This window comes from Ruditapes philippinarum, unplaced genomic scaffold (genome assembly GCF_026571515.1).
Source record: "Ruditapes philippinarum isolate M1 unplaced genomic scaffold, ASM2657151v2 ctg12177_1_1_1_1, whole genome shotgun sequence".
In the NCBI taxonomy this organism is placed as follows: Eukaryota; Metazoa; Mollusca; class Bivalvia; order Venerida; family Veneridae; genus Ruditapes; species Ruditapes philippinarum.
In genome coordinates this window covers 9,870-28,590 of record NW_026862263.1, presented here as the reverse complement: position 1 = coordinate 28,590, position 18,721 = coordinate 9,870, and the positions used below count along the sequence as shown (strand labels likewise).

The window sequence follows — 18,721 nt, the reverse complement described above, 5'->3', positions numbered from 1 at the left end:
GGAAGAAACAAATCCCTAAAAATTTATTCAATGATGGCTTGGGTTTAAAGTGTTGATCGTTTTTTTTTTTTCCTGACTGTAGGATATTTTTTGGGAAATATAAATTTAAAAAGACGTGGTAACTTTTTTTTATTATGCTTTTTTTCTTACAAAATAAAATTAGGCTTATAAAATAAAATATACTTTTTTAAAAATTATATTAAAAATTTGATTTTTTTGATACAGTTTATGACAAACTTACTGAGCACTATATGCTTAGATGCTTTATTTTGTTAGCGACGTTAAGAAAGTACAACTTTGGAAGCAATGAATTATCAGTTTCACCCTACAGTTATATTTTCAACAAAACTCAAAGGCGTTGTCAATGCAGTAAACTTATTCTTAGGGGTGGGGGATATTGTTTATATATGTTCTTTTGTAAAACATGTACATGTTTGGCAAAGTCGAGTTGTACTTATAGTTTCTGTTTTTGTACATAAAAATGAAATACATTTGATTAAATATACCATTCAATATTTAGCATTATTAATGTTAAAATGTGTAATAAGTTCGTTTAGGCGTGTTATCATATATATATAGAGAGTAATTTATCAGTTATGATAAAGATATAAAGGGTAACTTTATCAATCCTTTGTTTGATTTATTATCATAAGACCTTTATTAACTTTAATCGCTTAAGACAGAGGACAAAATTATAATATAATTAAAGTTCGTTTATTTCAGAATTGCACTATTTTATTTGTCTATTTTTATTGCAGGTTCTCTAGGTGGTAAAATAAATTCTCTAGATTTGTCTCCATGTGAACAGTGACCCTTGTGTGTACTCCATCATGGAACAAACTACACAGCAAAAGTTAACTTCACAGCTTGTAAGCTAATATTTTCATGAATCTATGAATTTTGTATCTTTACCATAGCCTTAATATAATGTTGATTCCAAAAGTTGTATTCATATAAATTTTTGACGGTATTTTCTTTCGCAATTATCCGACTTATTTCCAAAATATTCATTTACACTCGATTTCATTTGCATATAGACGTCAACCCCACGGATTCAATTCATGAAGTTAAAGTTTGGAATTATATTTAACCACTAATAAATTTCGGTGCGTTATTTTTTTTAAATTATTTTTTGATGTTGTTCGTTTTTCATATAACTCAAATGTGAAAATCTAGAGCTGATATATTTATGTTTACCTCTGTTTAGTGGAAAACTCAGTAGCAGCAAAGACGGTTGTACATGGAATAATTGGCGGTGTGCCCAGTGCCATTTCCGGTCCCTTCAGACTGCTGCAACAACCACAACTTGAAATGTCCCGTTACTTCCGGTGTAACTGACATGTACACTAATTATGTTTACTGCAGTCCATCATACCCACAGGTAATATCATAAATAACTTACATGATTATATAGGAATAAAAATGTCCAGGCCCCGCTTAAAATAATTAATGTTGTTGGTATTCGAGGGAAGAAAAACAAACATATTAAAGATATCTCATACTAACTAAATATGGGTTACATAAAATTAATAACCCTATCAATCCCAAAGTAGTATATCACGCCTACAAATTAGCCCGGTCGTAGTGAAAATACATTTTTGGCAGAAATGAATTTTCAAGACTGCCGATGATAACAGAAGTGCTGGAATCAAAATGACAACTTATTTGGTGTCAAAATTTATGTTCTAGAATAAGAAAGCTAACTATGGTCATGAGTTATGAAAGCCTAATGAGGACTTTCGTCACTTTAATTAGGAGTTATAACAAGCTCACAACCGAATTGTTTGTGCCGTGTGGCGGCTGTATAAAGTCTGTATAAAGTTTTCATGCAATCAATGAAATCAATGTTCGCATGTTTTCATCCGCAAGGGATTGTTCGGCGTTCAGTGTTGTTGGTGTTCCCCTCCGTGTCCAGTTCTCATGTAGCAGTCTAGCAGACAGGCATGCTCAGAGGTAGGTTGCCCGCAACAATGTTTCCCAGAGTGTGGAATCGTTTCCAAATGGGAGGAAATGTAGCACATTTATACGATAGTAGCCGTTCTAGTTGCACAAGACCGATAGAGTGTTGTTCAGGTCCGGTGCAATTGTTTCCTGAACGTTTCCTGACTTTATTAACAAATATACGGGTATCTACCCAAGGGATTGATTGCATGATGCTGGTATGAATGGCACATTCCTGTCATTCGTGTACCCTTGATAGAGAAAGCGTGATCATGTGAAATGGAGACACTGCAATTGTTAACTGATAAGTCTAGATTTTGCCTCGACTTCACAGATGGAGTGTGAAGAAGACTAAGTTAAAGCTTTGAACCTACTTTGGTCTCGGAGCACGACCGATATTACAGAAGGTCTCTCATGGCATGGGAAGGAAAGGGAGTCAATATCAAAACGGACCTCCATGTTTTTGACATCGAGACAATGACAGCAGAAACGTATTGTCGCAAGATTCTTACCATATGCAGAAAAAGTGGGTCAAGATTTTATTCAAATGTAGGATAATGCTCGCCCACACACTGTCCGACTCACTTCCAATTACCTTGCCAGATCGGGTTGAACAATGTGGGTCATCTTTCATAGGCAAATGTTTCGTCACACTGTGTCTGTACCTGATTGATAATGAAAAGGTGCAACATCCCTCACGCAGAAAAGAACACTTTATCAACTTTCTGGCAATTTACGAATATGTCCCCCCAATCAGATAATTTTGCACTGCTGTTTCAATTCAATAATTCAACTAACTCATTTCATGTTTTGGCGCTGTTTCTCAAATATTTCTTTTGTCAATCCAGGACATGTTGTAAAATTTCCTCTTATATGTGTTTCACCCGCATAATTTTTTTTTAATGGAGTCCTTTAATAATAACTGGCATTCGATTGAATATATCTCTTGGTAAAGTGTTGGTGTAGTATCATTTCTCCCAAAATGTAAAATTAAAACTACATTAATTTCAGAATATAAGCAATTAGAATAAAGTTCGGCATCCATTTGATCTGATTATTAGCCACCCTTACCAAGAAATGTCACATTTTTTGGCACATTTTATTTGTATTTTTGCAAAGCTTCATTTGCCACTGGTTCTTGTTGCTGGGTAATGTGGGGGTTGCGTTCTTTAAACGCCGCTTTTCCTTGTTGATCTTGTTTATCATATTTCATTAGCCATTTCACATAACTATCCCAAAAGAACAAAACTTATCCATATTATATAGTAATATTATTTCTAAATTTTATTGATAAAGTGTGACCCGACCATTTTATAATAATCTTTGATACTGATTTATGTCGCTAAAACCTGTTACCCGAGAGTGATCTAAATTTCCTGTCAGAAACTATCGAAGCGTTTCTGTCATCACTGGCTGCCTTAAAATACATTTCTGCATACACACTTGAGATATTTAGTACAAAAAACAACCCTTTCCACGGACAAAGCTACCATTTTAAAACCGCTAAAGACATTCTATTATGAAATATGGAAACGAGTCCAAAATAACCTGATAGTAGGAAGCAAATCTTTAGCAATGAAATGGTTCCTAGTGCTGACATCGCGGCAGCAATCTGTCATCACTAGCGCCTGTAATACGTTGTGGTGTGTTCTTTATTAGCTTGGTTACTATAGTTAATTAACATACTGAGTATTTCATTTCATTTTTGTTAAGTATACTAAAAAATAAGCACGATGCATAAAAATGATATATTATCAACTTCCGGTTTTATCGGGGATTTATTCGTCATATGAGTACTATCGTCGATGTAATTTTAGTTTCTCTCTAGGACTTACACTAATAAAGTCCATATTATTGTAATACCTTCCTTGCCTTATAAAATTAATTAAATAAGATAATTAATTAAGACGTGTTGCAAACAAGAATTCTATCAATAGAAAGCTTGCGGAATTATACGAGCTATCCATAAAGTTAATAATATCAAGTGTGAGACGTAGTCCTGTTCCCGAACCTCTGGTGCGTCCGCCTTATTTACAAGAAGAAAGCATTTCTTCGCAATTATAACTCGAAACACAAAAAACATATCTTGACCATCTGAATAAGCTTATTATTATTTATCATATTTTGCTTTATATATTTCAAATATTTACTTATATTTAGATGATATCTCAAAATTATCTCAATTACAGTTATTGACATAAAATAGTTGTTTTATTTCAGTTACGACTGGCTGTGAAGTGGGAAGTCCAAGATGATAACGGCAAAGATATTTTCTGCTTTATTGTTCCTTTATCCATACAGAATTGACCATAACAATTGTTTAATCATCCAATATACATGTATGTATCAGTCACTGTATTGTTAAGTCTATATAGGTTTTTTAAGGTTGTGATTGTTTCGTTATACATGTAGTTATATACAATAAAATATTATGTTTTCGCTGTTGTTGTTTTTCCTAAAATATCTTTTATAAAACACATATATTTATCTTTGACAAAGGATTTGCTTCAGGACGCTATTTTTCGCCATTTCCTATACCAGAACAATTTATGTTATATGTAAATGAATCTCCATATCTGCTTACATCAAATGACTAAACAAGATCAGAAGTTAATACCGGTTATTAGTCAAGTTGTAAAACATACATTTGTGTGTATCAGCAACGCTAATGCAAATTTTAGTGAAATCATATTTGAAGTAAAGTTGTTGGAATGGTTCAATATATTCATAATGACGAAAGTTAACCAGCTAGTTAAAGGAAACTGGTTCATTTCAGATAATTTTAATAAATAAATAACTGTATTGAATGTTATTATACTAGAGTGATTATTTTCATAAAATATGTATGTATGTTTTAGCAGGCTCCCATGTATTGATAGTTCTTCTCATATGCTGTTTGCAGTATACATCTGTCTATGATATGCAGTCTATATATGTAAAATAGTCAAATGTGGAAAAAACCACAAATCCCAATCCAAGTTAGGTTCGCCCATATCTTGAGTGGCGTAAACATCCGCTCTCCGTACACTGCTTAAAGACCCAATAAAGTCTCCAAATGGAAATGCTTTAAAATATTTATTTGTCAATTTTTTTTTTATTTTTGATAACTTTCACCATGTTTATGAAGTATATCTTTTGCTTATTTTACTCTTGCAATTGGTTTAATTAGTGACTTTGTTACTTCTTTGTTTACATTTTGCTACCTTTTCGATTCAGCGTTTTTTCTCCACTTGTTTACATCTAACATTTCCGTGGTCGAGGGGTTAGAGTCGATGACTTCTAATCCAGTTACCTCTCTGGCGTGGGTTCGATCCCCGGGAGATGCTTTGGCAGTTTAGCGCGGAGGAAGGTAGTCTTGTACTGGTGTAACTCTCCAGGAGCGATGGTTAGGGAACTACCCGCCTATATGACTGAAATACTGTTGGGAAAAGGCGTAAAATGAAACAAACATATCTAACATTCTCTAAATGTATCATTCAAACATAATTAAACACACGTTAGACCTTTCTAAAGGATTAAAAGGGTATAATGCAGTTAATATAAGAAATATCAGACGTCTAACATATTTTAATTTCAAACATATTATTTTTATCCTCATTATTAATCGTGTTCAGTAAAAACTCAACACCATCGTACACATTCCGTATATATTACATTTAATACTGGTATACGGTAAAAAAAGCCTGGTTAACCTCAAGCTAATGAATACTTATGCTTAAAGTAATTATAGATGTACAATACTGAAACCTGGTCATTGCACTTCTTCGAGTTATCTTTTCATCATTTTTTTTCAAGTTTATCTTTTCGATAGTTTTAGAGTAATGCTTTGAGCAAATGATTTCGAAGTAAAATAATTGGACATAATTCAAAAACAGGAGCAGATATTGTGAAATTCTTTTATTTTTCAGCTTCAGGTCCACAAATGTGGAACCCCATTTATTAATAAATCGAAATCATACAATCGTACATAACCATACAAATACACATCATACAGTAAATCATTAAACATTAAAAAAAGGAGACATAAGATTTTCACATTACATTTATAGTATAAATTTTGAAATTGATGAGATAATAGAACGTTAAAAAGAAAACAATGGTTTATACTTGCATTATATAATAATTATGAACAGATGGTTTTTGAGATAGTTTTACTTTCATTTATATACAGTTTATTTATATATTTTTTTCATCCGGTCCTCCAAATTGTCCAAGCAAGATAACCTAAACGAAAAGTGTATACGAAAAACAAATTAGGTCTTCCCGTGGAAAGAGTAAAAAAGTATTATATAAAAGTATTATGTTATGTGTAGTTCACATATATGGTAGGTATACTTATAAACACCGTGGACAAGGATTATCTCAATTAAAATAAACCACATTTCATGTCTCCTAACGAGATAGTTGATCAAAATACTACTCTCATCACAGGATCTTTATATGTAATTATTGGAGTAGCTTAAATTTGTGTATAAATGCAAAAAATGAAAATCTTGTAAAAGAAAGAAAATGACAAAATTCCACATACATTAGCATTGCTATGCTTCTAAAAAGTCATGTCTCATAAAGAAGGATAACTACTATAAATTTCCTAACATACGTTAACTTATTTATTTCCCTTTATAATAATCTTCGAAGAAAAGGTAGTTTTTCAAAGCTCCCAATTACATAAAACATAAGAAGATTCAAATAATATTAAAAATCAGCCGGAACTGATAGTCTCTGCCCACTCTATCGTGGACCTGAACTCAACCAGAGCACGACCTGGTACCTAGAAGCGGTCTTCCTGCGACAACGCGCGCCCCAGGCCGTGCCAGTTGCACTCCCGACCATCGACCTCCAAATGTGTCGGGAGTCAGGAGTACCCCCGACTTCACGATGAGCCAACATACAGGTGGCACAGCCCATAGTTCCAGCAATCTTAATATCTATATGATTCTGTATCATATCAACATTATATCATATCTTATCAGCATTAGAAGTGTAAAATATGTATGCATGATATACTAGTTGTCTGAAGCTTTTTCATGATGTGTCACCAAAAATATATTTATTATATTATTTTTAAGATAAGGCCAAGAAAACACTCTTGAAACACTCAGAAAATTTATGCCAGTTACAGGAAGAATATTGGATATACCTTTCTACATTATAATGGAAAACTAACGTTTAATAAAAAGTTTGTATGTTAAAATTTTGGTTATTATCCTACACGTGTAAATATATCTTTTTGCAATAAGAAAAATAAAATTTAATGTTTCATTCGTTTTCGTTGGATCATTATCCCAAAAAGAATTTCTTCTTTTGAGAGTGTGAAATTCTGCTTCTGCATGTCTCCTTATCTTGTTTTTTATCTCTAAAGTTCTAAGTAGTTTTAGAGTTTTTAGGTTGTGCAAAATAATTTAAAACTAAACAAAGGGAGACAATTATAAAAAGGACTTGAGCTTATTATGGTTCTTGATCTTTGCATAAGTCCTGGTTGTAAGTCAATCCCATGTAAACTATGGACATAAAAGAAGAAAAAAATAAAGGGAGATAATAACAATATGAAACGGAGCCAAACAGAGTTCTTGTTCTTGGCCTAGATATTATCTTAAGTTTCAAGTCATTAATTTGTATGGTTTTGGAGTTCTGCTCTGAACGAAGCAGTAACAATAAGTCCCTGCTAAACATAACTGTCATTCATTTGTCAGTTGAAATAAGCAGTTTTTTTTTCAAATTCAAGGTAAGATAACTCAAGAACGAGTTAGACGTCCCTTTATGATTCGCTTAAAATGTGTATGTCATCATGCAAAGTTGAGATAAATTCTATCATTGATTTTCCCTGTATATTGAATTGTAGCATACAACTTCAAAGTAACGTGCCCGTAGATGAGTGAAAGGCAAGAGTAAGATAAATCTTCAAAAATCAGAAACATATATATAGTCTGAAAATCCAGGAGCTGTATTACTAAGAAAAAATACAGAATTTACTATTTTATCGCCCACGATCTACCAAAGTTCAAAATGAGTAAGAAAATTCTATATTTTGACGACATATTTCCATACACACGTTGAATGTTAAATACACTTAAAATGACAAGAACTAGAAAAAATATTTCAGATATTTTACAAAAAAAAGTCCATCTTTTTATCAAGTAAACACAGGTTTACATTCTTGTATCAAATCAAAGCCGTAATCTTGTCCACAATTACTAGTATATCAATCACGAAAACTTATCTTCAAACAAATGTATATAAATTATATGAGCCGCGCCATAACAAAACCAACGTAATGCGTTTGCGACCAGCATGAATCCAGACCAGCCTGCGCATTTTGATCAGACTGCGCGGATGTTGGTTTTGTCGTGACGCGGCTCATATATGTAATATATTATATCTACGAGTATATAAAATGATGATGTTAAAAAATTCTCTGTAGCTTGAAGAACATAACTCGTTGATAGAAACCGAAATATCTGATCTTTAAATACTGGATGCCGCATTTGTAGCAGGGTTTCCATGAGTTGGTGCATATAAGTATGTATTGGTCGGGGTTGTTATTATACGCCCATTTCTTATTTGACGACTGCCTTGATCTGCAAATAAAAAGACTAAAAAACATACAAACAAAAACATAGCAAACAAACAACTTAATCTTGATAATAAATTTTTGCTTACATTGATAAAAGAATGCATATTGTAATAAAATGCAAATATAATTTTGGACGGACCACATTTGTAACAAATGAACTGGTATTATGATGATTTGGAAGTCTTCGACAGACCTCTGTTTAGAAAAAATGTTACATTTATATAGGTGTAATGGAATAAATATTTGTTAAATTAAAATATACTTTCCATGATTACACTCCAGATTTAAATTGGAAAACTAATTTGCTTCTAAGCTTAAGTATCTGATAAAGTAAGAATATAACATTTATAATGAGATATTATTGCATTTTTCAATGATTTTCGTTTAGAATGAACACCTATTTGTCAAATTGTCACGATAATCAAACACAATTTACTACACGTGGAATATAAAATTTCTAAACACACCTTTAAATTTTTTGCAGCAAACACACATAAGAACATTTATGAGGCTTACAATTACTATAGTACCTCCGATGATTGGAAAGCGGTATCTGTACCTACTAGTAGAGGAACTGTAGCTGTATTTAGGTACAGTAAACGTGTAGCTGAAATATCATAACATATGTTTGAATTACGTCGTATGTAAGTAATATATCTATTGTGTTTCATGTATATTTTGTTTATTTTTGTCACATCAAGTTTGGCATGGTCATGTGAATTCTGGAAATGATACATCCCTCGAGAAAAATGGTTAAAAACAAATATACATTTATCATTATATTTTATCTGAAATTATTTAATCCCAGAGACATATTTTAAAATGAAGCGATTATTGCACCACTTATTAAGCTAATGCTTTGACTATTTCTACTCATAAATATTTCTAATGGTTTTCGTTATTGTTTTAATTTTTCTACGGCCATAATCGCTTTGTTACAATTCGTTTTTATAAAGGAATGAACAGACATAAAACATTGACATGCAGTAAAAAAATTTAACACCATTTAAAATATATTGATTTATGTGACCAGGTGAATGTTTCTTTTCTGCAATTAAAATAACCATAGTCGACAAATAAGAACATATATACACATGTCTGTCGTTATGTCTCTAGAATTAATGTATGTCAAAAGGCAGGCGTTATTTTGCTGAGACGTTTAACAATCAAAATACAATCGTTAACAATTTGTTTCTAAAAGATTGATTTTTATCCTGCAAAATATCATGAAATTGACCCGTTTATCTTTCAATCTTGAAATGCCACGGATGGCACGGACGATGTGCTGCCCGCAAAGCTTAGTGATTAAATTAAATTAAACATAGATATTTCGCTTAACATTTGGGGAACATTTAACTTTTTTATTTACCTGTTTGTTGCGAGTCTTGGGAAAAGTGTTATTGGTCTTCGTGTTGAATATGTTTTAGGTTTGACAGTAGATATTCTATGTGACCACCGTCTTCTTGTTGGCTGTGTTGATCTTGTCGTCGAACTAGAAGATGACTATTATTTAAGTATTCTAAAAAATACTCATTAGTAATGCAAACATTTAATTTACTTCTATAATTTGTCAATATAAATTTTAAAAAATACCTTCCTGAAATAGAAATTTTATTATAAGCATATTTCTTACAATTCAATACTTGTAATTATAGTATAAGAATATTTCATTTTCCGTGCTACTTTGTATTTTTGATGTTTTCGGCACTTTTATAACGTTACGTCATTGTTATACTTATTATTATTGTAATATTGCATTGCATTACTATCAGAAGATAATGCGCTAACAGAAATAAACATATAAAAAGTGATCGATATTTATTTTCCCAACAAATTATTATTGATACATTAGATCTACACAAGAACTCAAAGTTCTTACTTATCGACGACGCAGTTCCTTTTTCTGCAAATGTACCCGGTACGACAACAACTAAACTCATCACAGCAAGTATGTCCTCTTTCACAGTACAAATAATCTGGCCATCTGAACCCTATGAATGAGAGTTAATATAACAACAACAACAACGAAACTCATTTATACGAGACTCGTTAAAACAAAGTATAATGACAGTAAATGATACCTTAAACATTATTTAATACCCCCCTAGTCCTTAGTAACTCTTATAGAGACAGATAGACCCTTACTTTAAAGCTTGACTTTATTTTCATAAAGTTATAATCAGGGTTTTGTAACTGCTGAGGAATATAACTTAAATCCGTTTATTGAGGGAAAGTTATACTTGTAAATGCAGGATACCATAATAATTTACATCCTGGTTTTAGAAGCCATGTTTTTATACATCCTGTTGCATTGCATTGCATTGTGGGTAGTTGCTTAGCAACTGCGGCTTACTTTTTTGTTTAATTAAGTGTCAAAGGATAAATGTCAGACACTTTCAGACAGCAATTTAAAGCAAGTAACCCCCATAAAAGAAAATTTGAGGTCATGATATTTTGTATTAATTGTTTTTATTTAAATAAGTATAATAATTATTGATATATTTTTATATTGATGTCAGAATTCCCATTTGTTTCCAGTCACTGAGAATTTCACAGTTCCGCATTATTTTATAAGAAGCTGGGTTCACACGCTTTTTGTGTAGCTTGAAAACGTTACTGTCTAAGTTAGCATACCATTTTAACAAGACTGTTTAAAGATCCTGTATGTTATGATTTAAGATGTTACTATGTGTGTGTTTGGGTTCTTTTTACCCTCGCCATCGGAAAGAGACCATATGGGCGAGCCTGAGGATGTAACCACACTTAAGTGAAATTTAATATATGTATATAATTATGCTTCTAAAACGATTTTCAAACATACATGAATATGTAAAATATGTACTGCAAATATTTATTTGCATTATATGTAATCATTATCTTAATTGCATTCATTTCTTATTTTAAAAGATGCCTTAGACTTTATAAAAAATAAATTTCTAATTACCTCCTTTTATTTAAATGAAATGTAAATTTGGTAATATCTTTACAAATGATGCTTTTTGAAACTTACAATATTGATAAATTTTCATTTGAGCATCATATTTATGATATAAAACCATAAAAAATGAGTTACAGGATTTTTAAGTTAGCATACCACAATAGGTTAGTTCCGACTGCTCGTAGCATGAACCATCGTCTAAGCATATTTGTGAAGCTAAAAAAAGAAATTTAAAATTCATAATACGACCTGAAATTCTAAAATTATGTTGGGTTTCTACCCCACCCCTCCTCGGAACCAAATAAATTGAATTTGGGAAAGGAATCATATGTTATGTTGTGAAGCCCGCGTATCACAGACAATTGTCAAAAGTCTAAGTTTCAAAGCAGGCAGCAATATAATTAAAGGGTGACTATATAAGGTAGTTAATTATAAATAAAGTATGATAATACTGCACGTTTGTAACGTCCCTTTTCATTGGGTAATCGTGACTTTTATATAGTTTTATATGCACTGCTGCTGCCGATTTATAAAGAAATCTCGCTTTATTCCTCTAAAAATTAATGCTTGCTGTATTATAAATTCGTTATAAATATTTCAGGTTATATGGCCGTTATATGGTTATATGGTTGTTTGCAATATAACCTAGCGGCTTGGATAATATAGGGTTAACGCACGTTTTTCCGTGTTATAACGTCTGAACGTCTGCAGAGTCCCGCGGAACGGTTGGTGCCCGAGCCCGATAGGGCGAGGGCTCCAACTGTTCCGAGGAACTCTGCAGACTTTATCACACGAAATAAACGTGCGTTGACGCTATTATAGCATAAAATTTAGATTCATGATGTATATTTAATACAAAACACACAAATCCTTGTGCTTGGACGGTATTTATCCAATTCTACATGTTTTACGTATGCGTTTTTTTCCGGGGTCAACTACTTGGGAAATTCAAATGCTCAGAACCGTTCGAAAATTGATTTAACAAAGCTTATCATTGGAGATTTATTAACTAAAAAAAAAAAACAACATTAAATTACTTTGCCCAAGACAAAACATGACCCTCAGAAATTCTTAGAATGATTTCAGATTGACGGCAGAAAAAAGATCAGTGACATCAGAATCGTTTTTATTTCAAGCCCACCAGTTTATAAAAGAATATCAGACACTAGACATTATTCTCTCAAAGAAATATAAAGAGCATTTATCAATATAAACATCAATAAAACAACATTTTCTCATATTCATTTTGTGTTATCTTGTTTTGTAAGTTAACTTGAGGGTTTAACTGAATGACATTTATTTGTTTACATTGACAACTGTCCGTTTCTTAGAAAGGGTGACAACCAAGATTAGCGGCGATGTCTATGGCATAGTTACTTGAATGCTGCTTGCCGTTATGCGATTGAGGCCCTCGACAATAATTTCAATATAACGCTTTGGCAAACAGGCCAAATCGTCATTTTTTGTTTGTTTACTTGGCCCTGTATGTATTGCGCATAGGTAAAACCGGGCTAAAACAAGAGCGCGTGACTATGTTAACACATGGTTTTGGTCCCGTTATAACATGGGCAAAAGAGAGAAAAATAGCCGATTTTATGCTATAATATTTACAAACAACCGTTTATATAGGGCCATAAAACCTTTTAAAAATATTTATAAGTAATACTATAAAGTTCCCCTAAACGTGAAAGCTAACTTAGCCAATGGCGCTTGTAAATACATTGTATTTTTATTCAGAACAACATCTATGAAAATGATACACGCACACAAATACGTGCATGAACTAGTATTTCACTTAACCATTAGAAAACAATCAATGTCAATAATAGAAGTTGTAGTTTCATTTTTTTATCTTTTTATCTTAAAAATTTATCAATTGTGAAACAATGACACTTAAGGGTCAGTTTAATTTTATGTTTCTCTTTGGTTTTGACATTATATGCAAGAAGAATACGTGCTTTGGCGCGCTGTATATGTCTGTTATCGGTGGAACTCATTGTCGCACTAACATGTACTTGTTTAGAAACAAAGTAGAATATAGGCAAACATTTTACTTACATGTACACTTGTTATAACAGTCTGCAGCTTCCACTGTGTACAGCAAAGCTATAACACAGAAAAATTAAAAGGACTGTTACAAGTATATTTTATGTATGTTGTATATATAAATGTGGAAATAGTAAATAAAACATAGCTGGTTCTCACACAAAAGTTTTATTTAAAGCAATAATAATTGTTCCGAAAATGTTCATTTATATCAATTTATAACACTTCTAGTTTGCGTTGATGTCAAACAATTTAAAGCTTCCGGTATTCAAATACTAGTTCTAAGAGCCCTTCTTATGCCCTTGCTTAATATACTTATTTATTTAACGAAGTAAAGCCGAACCCATCCAACTTACGATTCTTTTTTTTAGTGGAAAGACCCGTACTTAAGTTTAGAAAGAAGACAATGTTTTATTCTTATGTCTATAGTATTATATTCTATCATGTTTTATTCTTATGTCGTCTATAGTATTATATTCTATCAATGTTTTATTCTTATGTCTTTAGTATTATATTCAAAAATCTTACCAGTGCCGAGTAAAATCCTTATCCACATTTCTACGCTAGATGGTTTAATGGTCCTTTCATGTGCGCGTTGAAATACATTTATAATTACTAATTGAATAATCTGTCTTAAAATAGGACAACGAAAGTGTACAATTGTACTCCGTATATTTATTCATTAATTTATTTTCCGCTTTGATAATTATTTCTTTGTTTCTGAAGAACGACCAGAAAACATCAAAGGTATGTTTACACGCAGCGTTATTATGACTCGGGACACCACTTAAAACTATTGTTAACTGACGGACTTTCACCATTGTTTAGAAAGACAATCGTGCTGTTTTTTCTTCATTCTTTTGCAATGCAATCAAACAAAGAAACCAGGAAGATAAAAGTTGATTAAAAAGAAACACGTTGTAAGAAAACTATATAAGTTATATTTGAAATTTATACATTGACCCCGTTATTTCTTTGTTAATACGAAATATAATTCAAAAACATAGAACATACGAATATAAAGATTCTAAGACAACAACTTTAAATATAATAGACACTATAAACGCTATCATAAGCGTTCTTCTTATGTGCTGATGTCACGCCGTGTATGTGCCCCGTATCTTACTGGCTACTTATTATCGTGATACGTTTGGTTGGATTGAGTTTGTCCGTGCTCTGTCTTTGCCCTGTCCTGTTTTTGTTTGGGGTCCGCCTGGGCTCCTTGCCACTGGTTCTTGTAGCTGGGTCATATGGGGGTTGCGTTCATTGAACGCCGCCTTTCCTTGTTGATCTTGTTTATCATATTTCTTTGCTCACCAAAACGTATTTGTCACTTACCGAAAAATGCGCATAAAAATGAAAATACTAACGTATACGTCACATGTGTGTGTGTTTACTTAAATAAGACCGTTGCAAAAAACTTCAATTTACTACTATAAGTAGTAGAAGTAGGCCTATTAGAAGTTACAGGTTAGTAGTGTTGTTATACCGTGCCATAGTGGCATAGTAACGCATACTATGGAAGGAGTCACATGTTCACTAAGGAACGGCGTAGTAGTCGTGAAATAAAGAAAACAAAACATCGAGCAAATAAAAATACAAATCGCTGATAAAAATGGGATTCCGCCAAGCTAATACAAAGGAGGAGAGAAAGTACTGATTCGCTTTCCTTTCGAAAATCAACGGTGCCAATTAAAAGATATATTGTCAAGGGAAAAGTCGAAGAAGTAAAAAAATGGGGATATTATCTTGTGTAATTCAAAGTACTAAAAAAACAGGAGCTTGGTGTCGTTATAAAAGTTGGAGTCGAAAATAAAACTAGACTAACCGTTACGTTAGAAAAGCGACGAAAAAACCAACGTGGAAAATGCATCGAATGAGAAATTGAATCAGTCCGGCTCAGACAAGCAAAACCATAGAAAAACGTATTACCAGATTTTAACGCACGGCGAAAACCTCGAGCTGTCTGAAGGTTTAGATATTGCATTTGATTCGATCCCGGATGGCAGTTGCCAATTTGCCGTTGCATCAATTAAGTAACATGGGAATATTATGGAAAGCCATAGTACATTCCCGAAGAAGAACTATATTTTCCTATATAAATCCATTGCTTTCGTCTTCGTCGGCTGTTTGTGAATTTCCACATATATATATACATATAAGTTCTTCTTCTTCGGAAATTAATCAAAGACCCGAAGAAGAAGACAACCAAAAGTTCTTCTTCGTCGGAGAAAAAAGAAGCGTCGAAGGAGAACACCATTTGTTCTCCGTCAGAATTTAACGAAGCAGCCGAATGAGGAGAAGGACATTGGTTCAGCTTCGTCGGAAATTCACAAAAAGCCGACGAAGAAGAAAGCTATGGATTTATATAGGAAATATAGTTCTCCTTCGGGGATGTACTGTGGCATTCCATAGAATATACAGAGACGAATTTACGTCAAAAAGCAGTCCATCATATCATTGAAAACCGATATTTTAATAAATCTTATGTGCATGTTGAGACAGTTGATGGATACGTTGATAATATGTCTAAGGATGGGACATACGGCGATAACCTGACGTTCATTGCACTAATGAGAGAGTATAATTTGCAATGCTTTGTAGTTTCGAGCCGAGGACTAGACCAATCTTCAATTATGTCAGCAGATCGGAGGTTCGATAGTACGGTTGTTACAATTACACTGGAATATTTTCCAGAAGGGTTTGGTATGCCTTTACGTTAGTATTGATATGAATCAACGGGAAAACAACAATCTAATATTTAAGAGGAAGGAACTAAAACTTTTGTATATACTACAAAAACACTCGTCAAAATGGTAATTTTCATCTTTAAAAATTGGATTTTAGGTGTATGATTATGTTTGCCTTACATCTTGTAAAATGTTTCAAAAACTAAATATTAGGCCATTTTTTTATCGCCTCTTGCTTAAAATCTGGTATTTTTTAGTAAAATGTTCAAATTATTTGCCAATTCGCACGGATATTGACCGTCTTCATCCTTGACTTACATAAAAAAATTGGAAACAAAGTGATCCCTCGGAAGCATTAATCACAACAAAATTACAAGAGAATTGCAAACTCGGTTTGATGGAGTCTGTACATGAGGGATAATAGATACGTGCAACATCCCTCACGCCCCTAGCACCGTCTATAATAATACTTCTATACTATACTATACTATACTATACTATACTATACTATACTATACTATACTATACTATACTATACTATACTATATACTATACTATACTATACTATACTTTACTATACTATACTATACTATACTATACTATACTATACTATACTTTACTATACTATACTATACTATACTACACCATTCTATACTATACTATACTTTACTAAACTATACTATATTATACTATTCTAAACTATATACTATACTATATTATACTATGCTATACTATACTATACTTTACTATACTATATACTATACTATACTATACTATACTATACTATACTATACTATACTATACTATACTATACTATACTATACTATACTATACTATACTATACTATACTATACTATACTATACTATACTATACTATACTATACTATACTATACTATACTATACTATACTATACTATACTATACTATACTATACTATACTATACTATACTATACTATACTATACTATATACTATATACTATACTATACTATACTATACTATACTATACTATACTATACTATACTATACTATACTATACTATACTATACTATACTATACTATACTATACTATACTATACTATACTATACTATACTATACTATACTATACTATACTATACTATACTATACTATACTATACTATACTATACTATACTATACTATACTATACTATGCTATGCTATACTATACTATACTATACTATACTATACTATACTATAACTATACTATACTTGCAAATTGTTTGACTCATTGGTTGGTTCCATACTATTTTTTGGCTCAGAAATATGTGGTATGCATAAGGCAGCTGACATCGAACTTATACACAATAAGTTTCTGAGACAAGTACTCTGTGTAAAAAGTTCGACTAATTTAACGGCATTATATGGTGAACTAGGTCGATTTCCACTTCATATATACAGAAAAATAAATATGATCAAATATTGCATTAAAATCTTGAAACAAAATGATTCATCTTTAATAAAGAAAACGTATTTATTTTTAAAATCCGATACAGACCGGGGTTATACGTACCGAAATAATAACTGGGCTTCCCACATTAAAACATTACCCAGCCAGCATCACTATATCGGCCCGATATAGGATTAATGTCGGCATGTCGGCAAAATATGCCGACTATTGGCCGACATCGGGCCGCTGCAGTGCCGACATATTGAGTATTTTGAAAAATTCTAATTGCAATGCCATTGTTTACTTAATAATATGAATAAATTGTCTTGTGTATGATTTCAATTACTAGAACAATATTAACCACATTTCGTGTTGGATCAAAAAAGATACATCGGGTCTGCGTCGGGCCTACATGACCTATCAATGCAAGTATTTTGTATATCGGATTGACATCAGTACGATATTGCGTTTTCTGTTGAATTGAAAATCATGCAGCAAATAATTGTAAATTTTGATATGAATTTCTAAAATAATCATAGTTGAGTTTGGAAATGATATGTGGTTTGTTATTAAATTCAATATTTACGTTTCGACTACATAAAAATAACTCTTTTATTATATCTTAAATGAAAAGCTTGAAAATATTCAATGACAATGACAATGACAATAGATTTTATTCAGCATTAAACATTGTACAAATGTTTATAGCAAGAAATGATGAACAAATCAAATACACATCCCATATATACAAATGGTGAGCATTAGTGCAAAGGCAATAATAAGTCCTCTTTCTTCCTTAACATTAATAAGTGAAATGCATTTTTTAAGTAAGCATTTAAATGTTTTCTGGTATAAAAAAGTGATGAATACAGTAACAGATTGTATGAGACTAATGAATTGTTTTTCTCTTTTAATTGACTAAGTATGTATTTTGCCAAATTCAACGAAGCACATATTGAGTTAGCATTGAAGTATTTTTGGTACAAGTAAAATAAATAAATTAATTAATTGCAATAATAAACTGTATATATGTAAGACCATTGAACAATGCCAAAGTCAATGAAATACTTCTTCAATAACCATTAAATATTTGGTACAATAGCAAACTTTATAAGATTTAGGAAG

At 31.9% G+C, this 18,721-nt stretch overlaps 1 protein-coding gene and 1 long non-coding RNA gene across 2 annotated transcripts; one reads left to right on the top strand and one right to left on the bottom strand.

Moving 5' to 3' along the window:
• Positions 1 to 816: 816 nt before the first annotated feature.
• LOC132718466 (uncharacterized) lies at positions 817 to 4,379 on the top strand. The gene is made up of 3 exons (XR_009624088.1): positions 817 to 869; positions 1,208 to 1,381; positions 4,162 to 4,379. It is a non-coding gene; the product is annotated as an uncharacterized LOC132718466 (long non-coding RNA).
• Positions 4,380 to 8,034: 3,655 nt separating this feature from the next.
• On the bottom strand, positions 8,035 to 16,639 carry LOC132718468 (uncharacterized). Its single transcript, XM_060702168.1, has 7 exons — positions 14,028 to 16,639; positions 13,512 to 13,559; positions 11,610 to 11,669; positions 10,395 to 10,506; positions 9,885 to 10,007; positions 8,983 to 9,122; positions 8,035 to 8,519 (listed from the first exon to the last, which is right to left on the bottom strand). Exons 1-7 carry the CDS (start codon positions 14,053 to 14,055, stop codon positions 8,407 to 8,409), a joined length of 624 nt encoding a protein of 207 aa, XP_060558151.1. The 5' UTR covers positions 14,056 to 16,639; the 3' UTR covers positions 8,035 to 8,406.
• Between the last annotated feature and the right edge of the window lie 2,082 nt (positions 16,640 to 18,721).

Bases quoted from the DNA above. Each gene is read 5' to 3' on its own strand.
- LOC132718468 (XM_060702168.1), bottom strand. From the start codon at position 14,055: ATGTGGATAAGGATTTTACTCGGCACTG. The intron at 13,560-14,027 runs GTAAGATTTTTG...TCTGTGTTATAG, and splicing joins AAGGATTTTACTCGGCACTG to CTTTGCTGTACACAGTGGAA. The intron at 10,507-11,609 runs GTATGCTAACTT...TCTCATTCATAG, and splicing joins GTCGGAACTAACCTATTGTG to GGTTCAGATGGCCAGATTAT.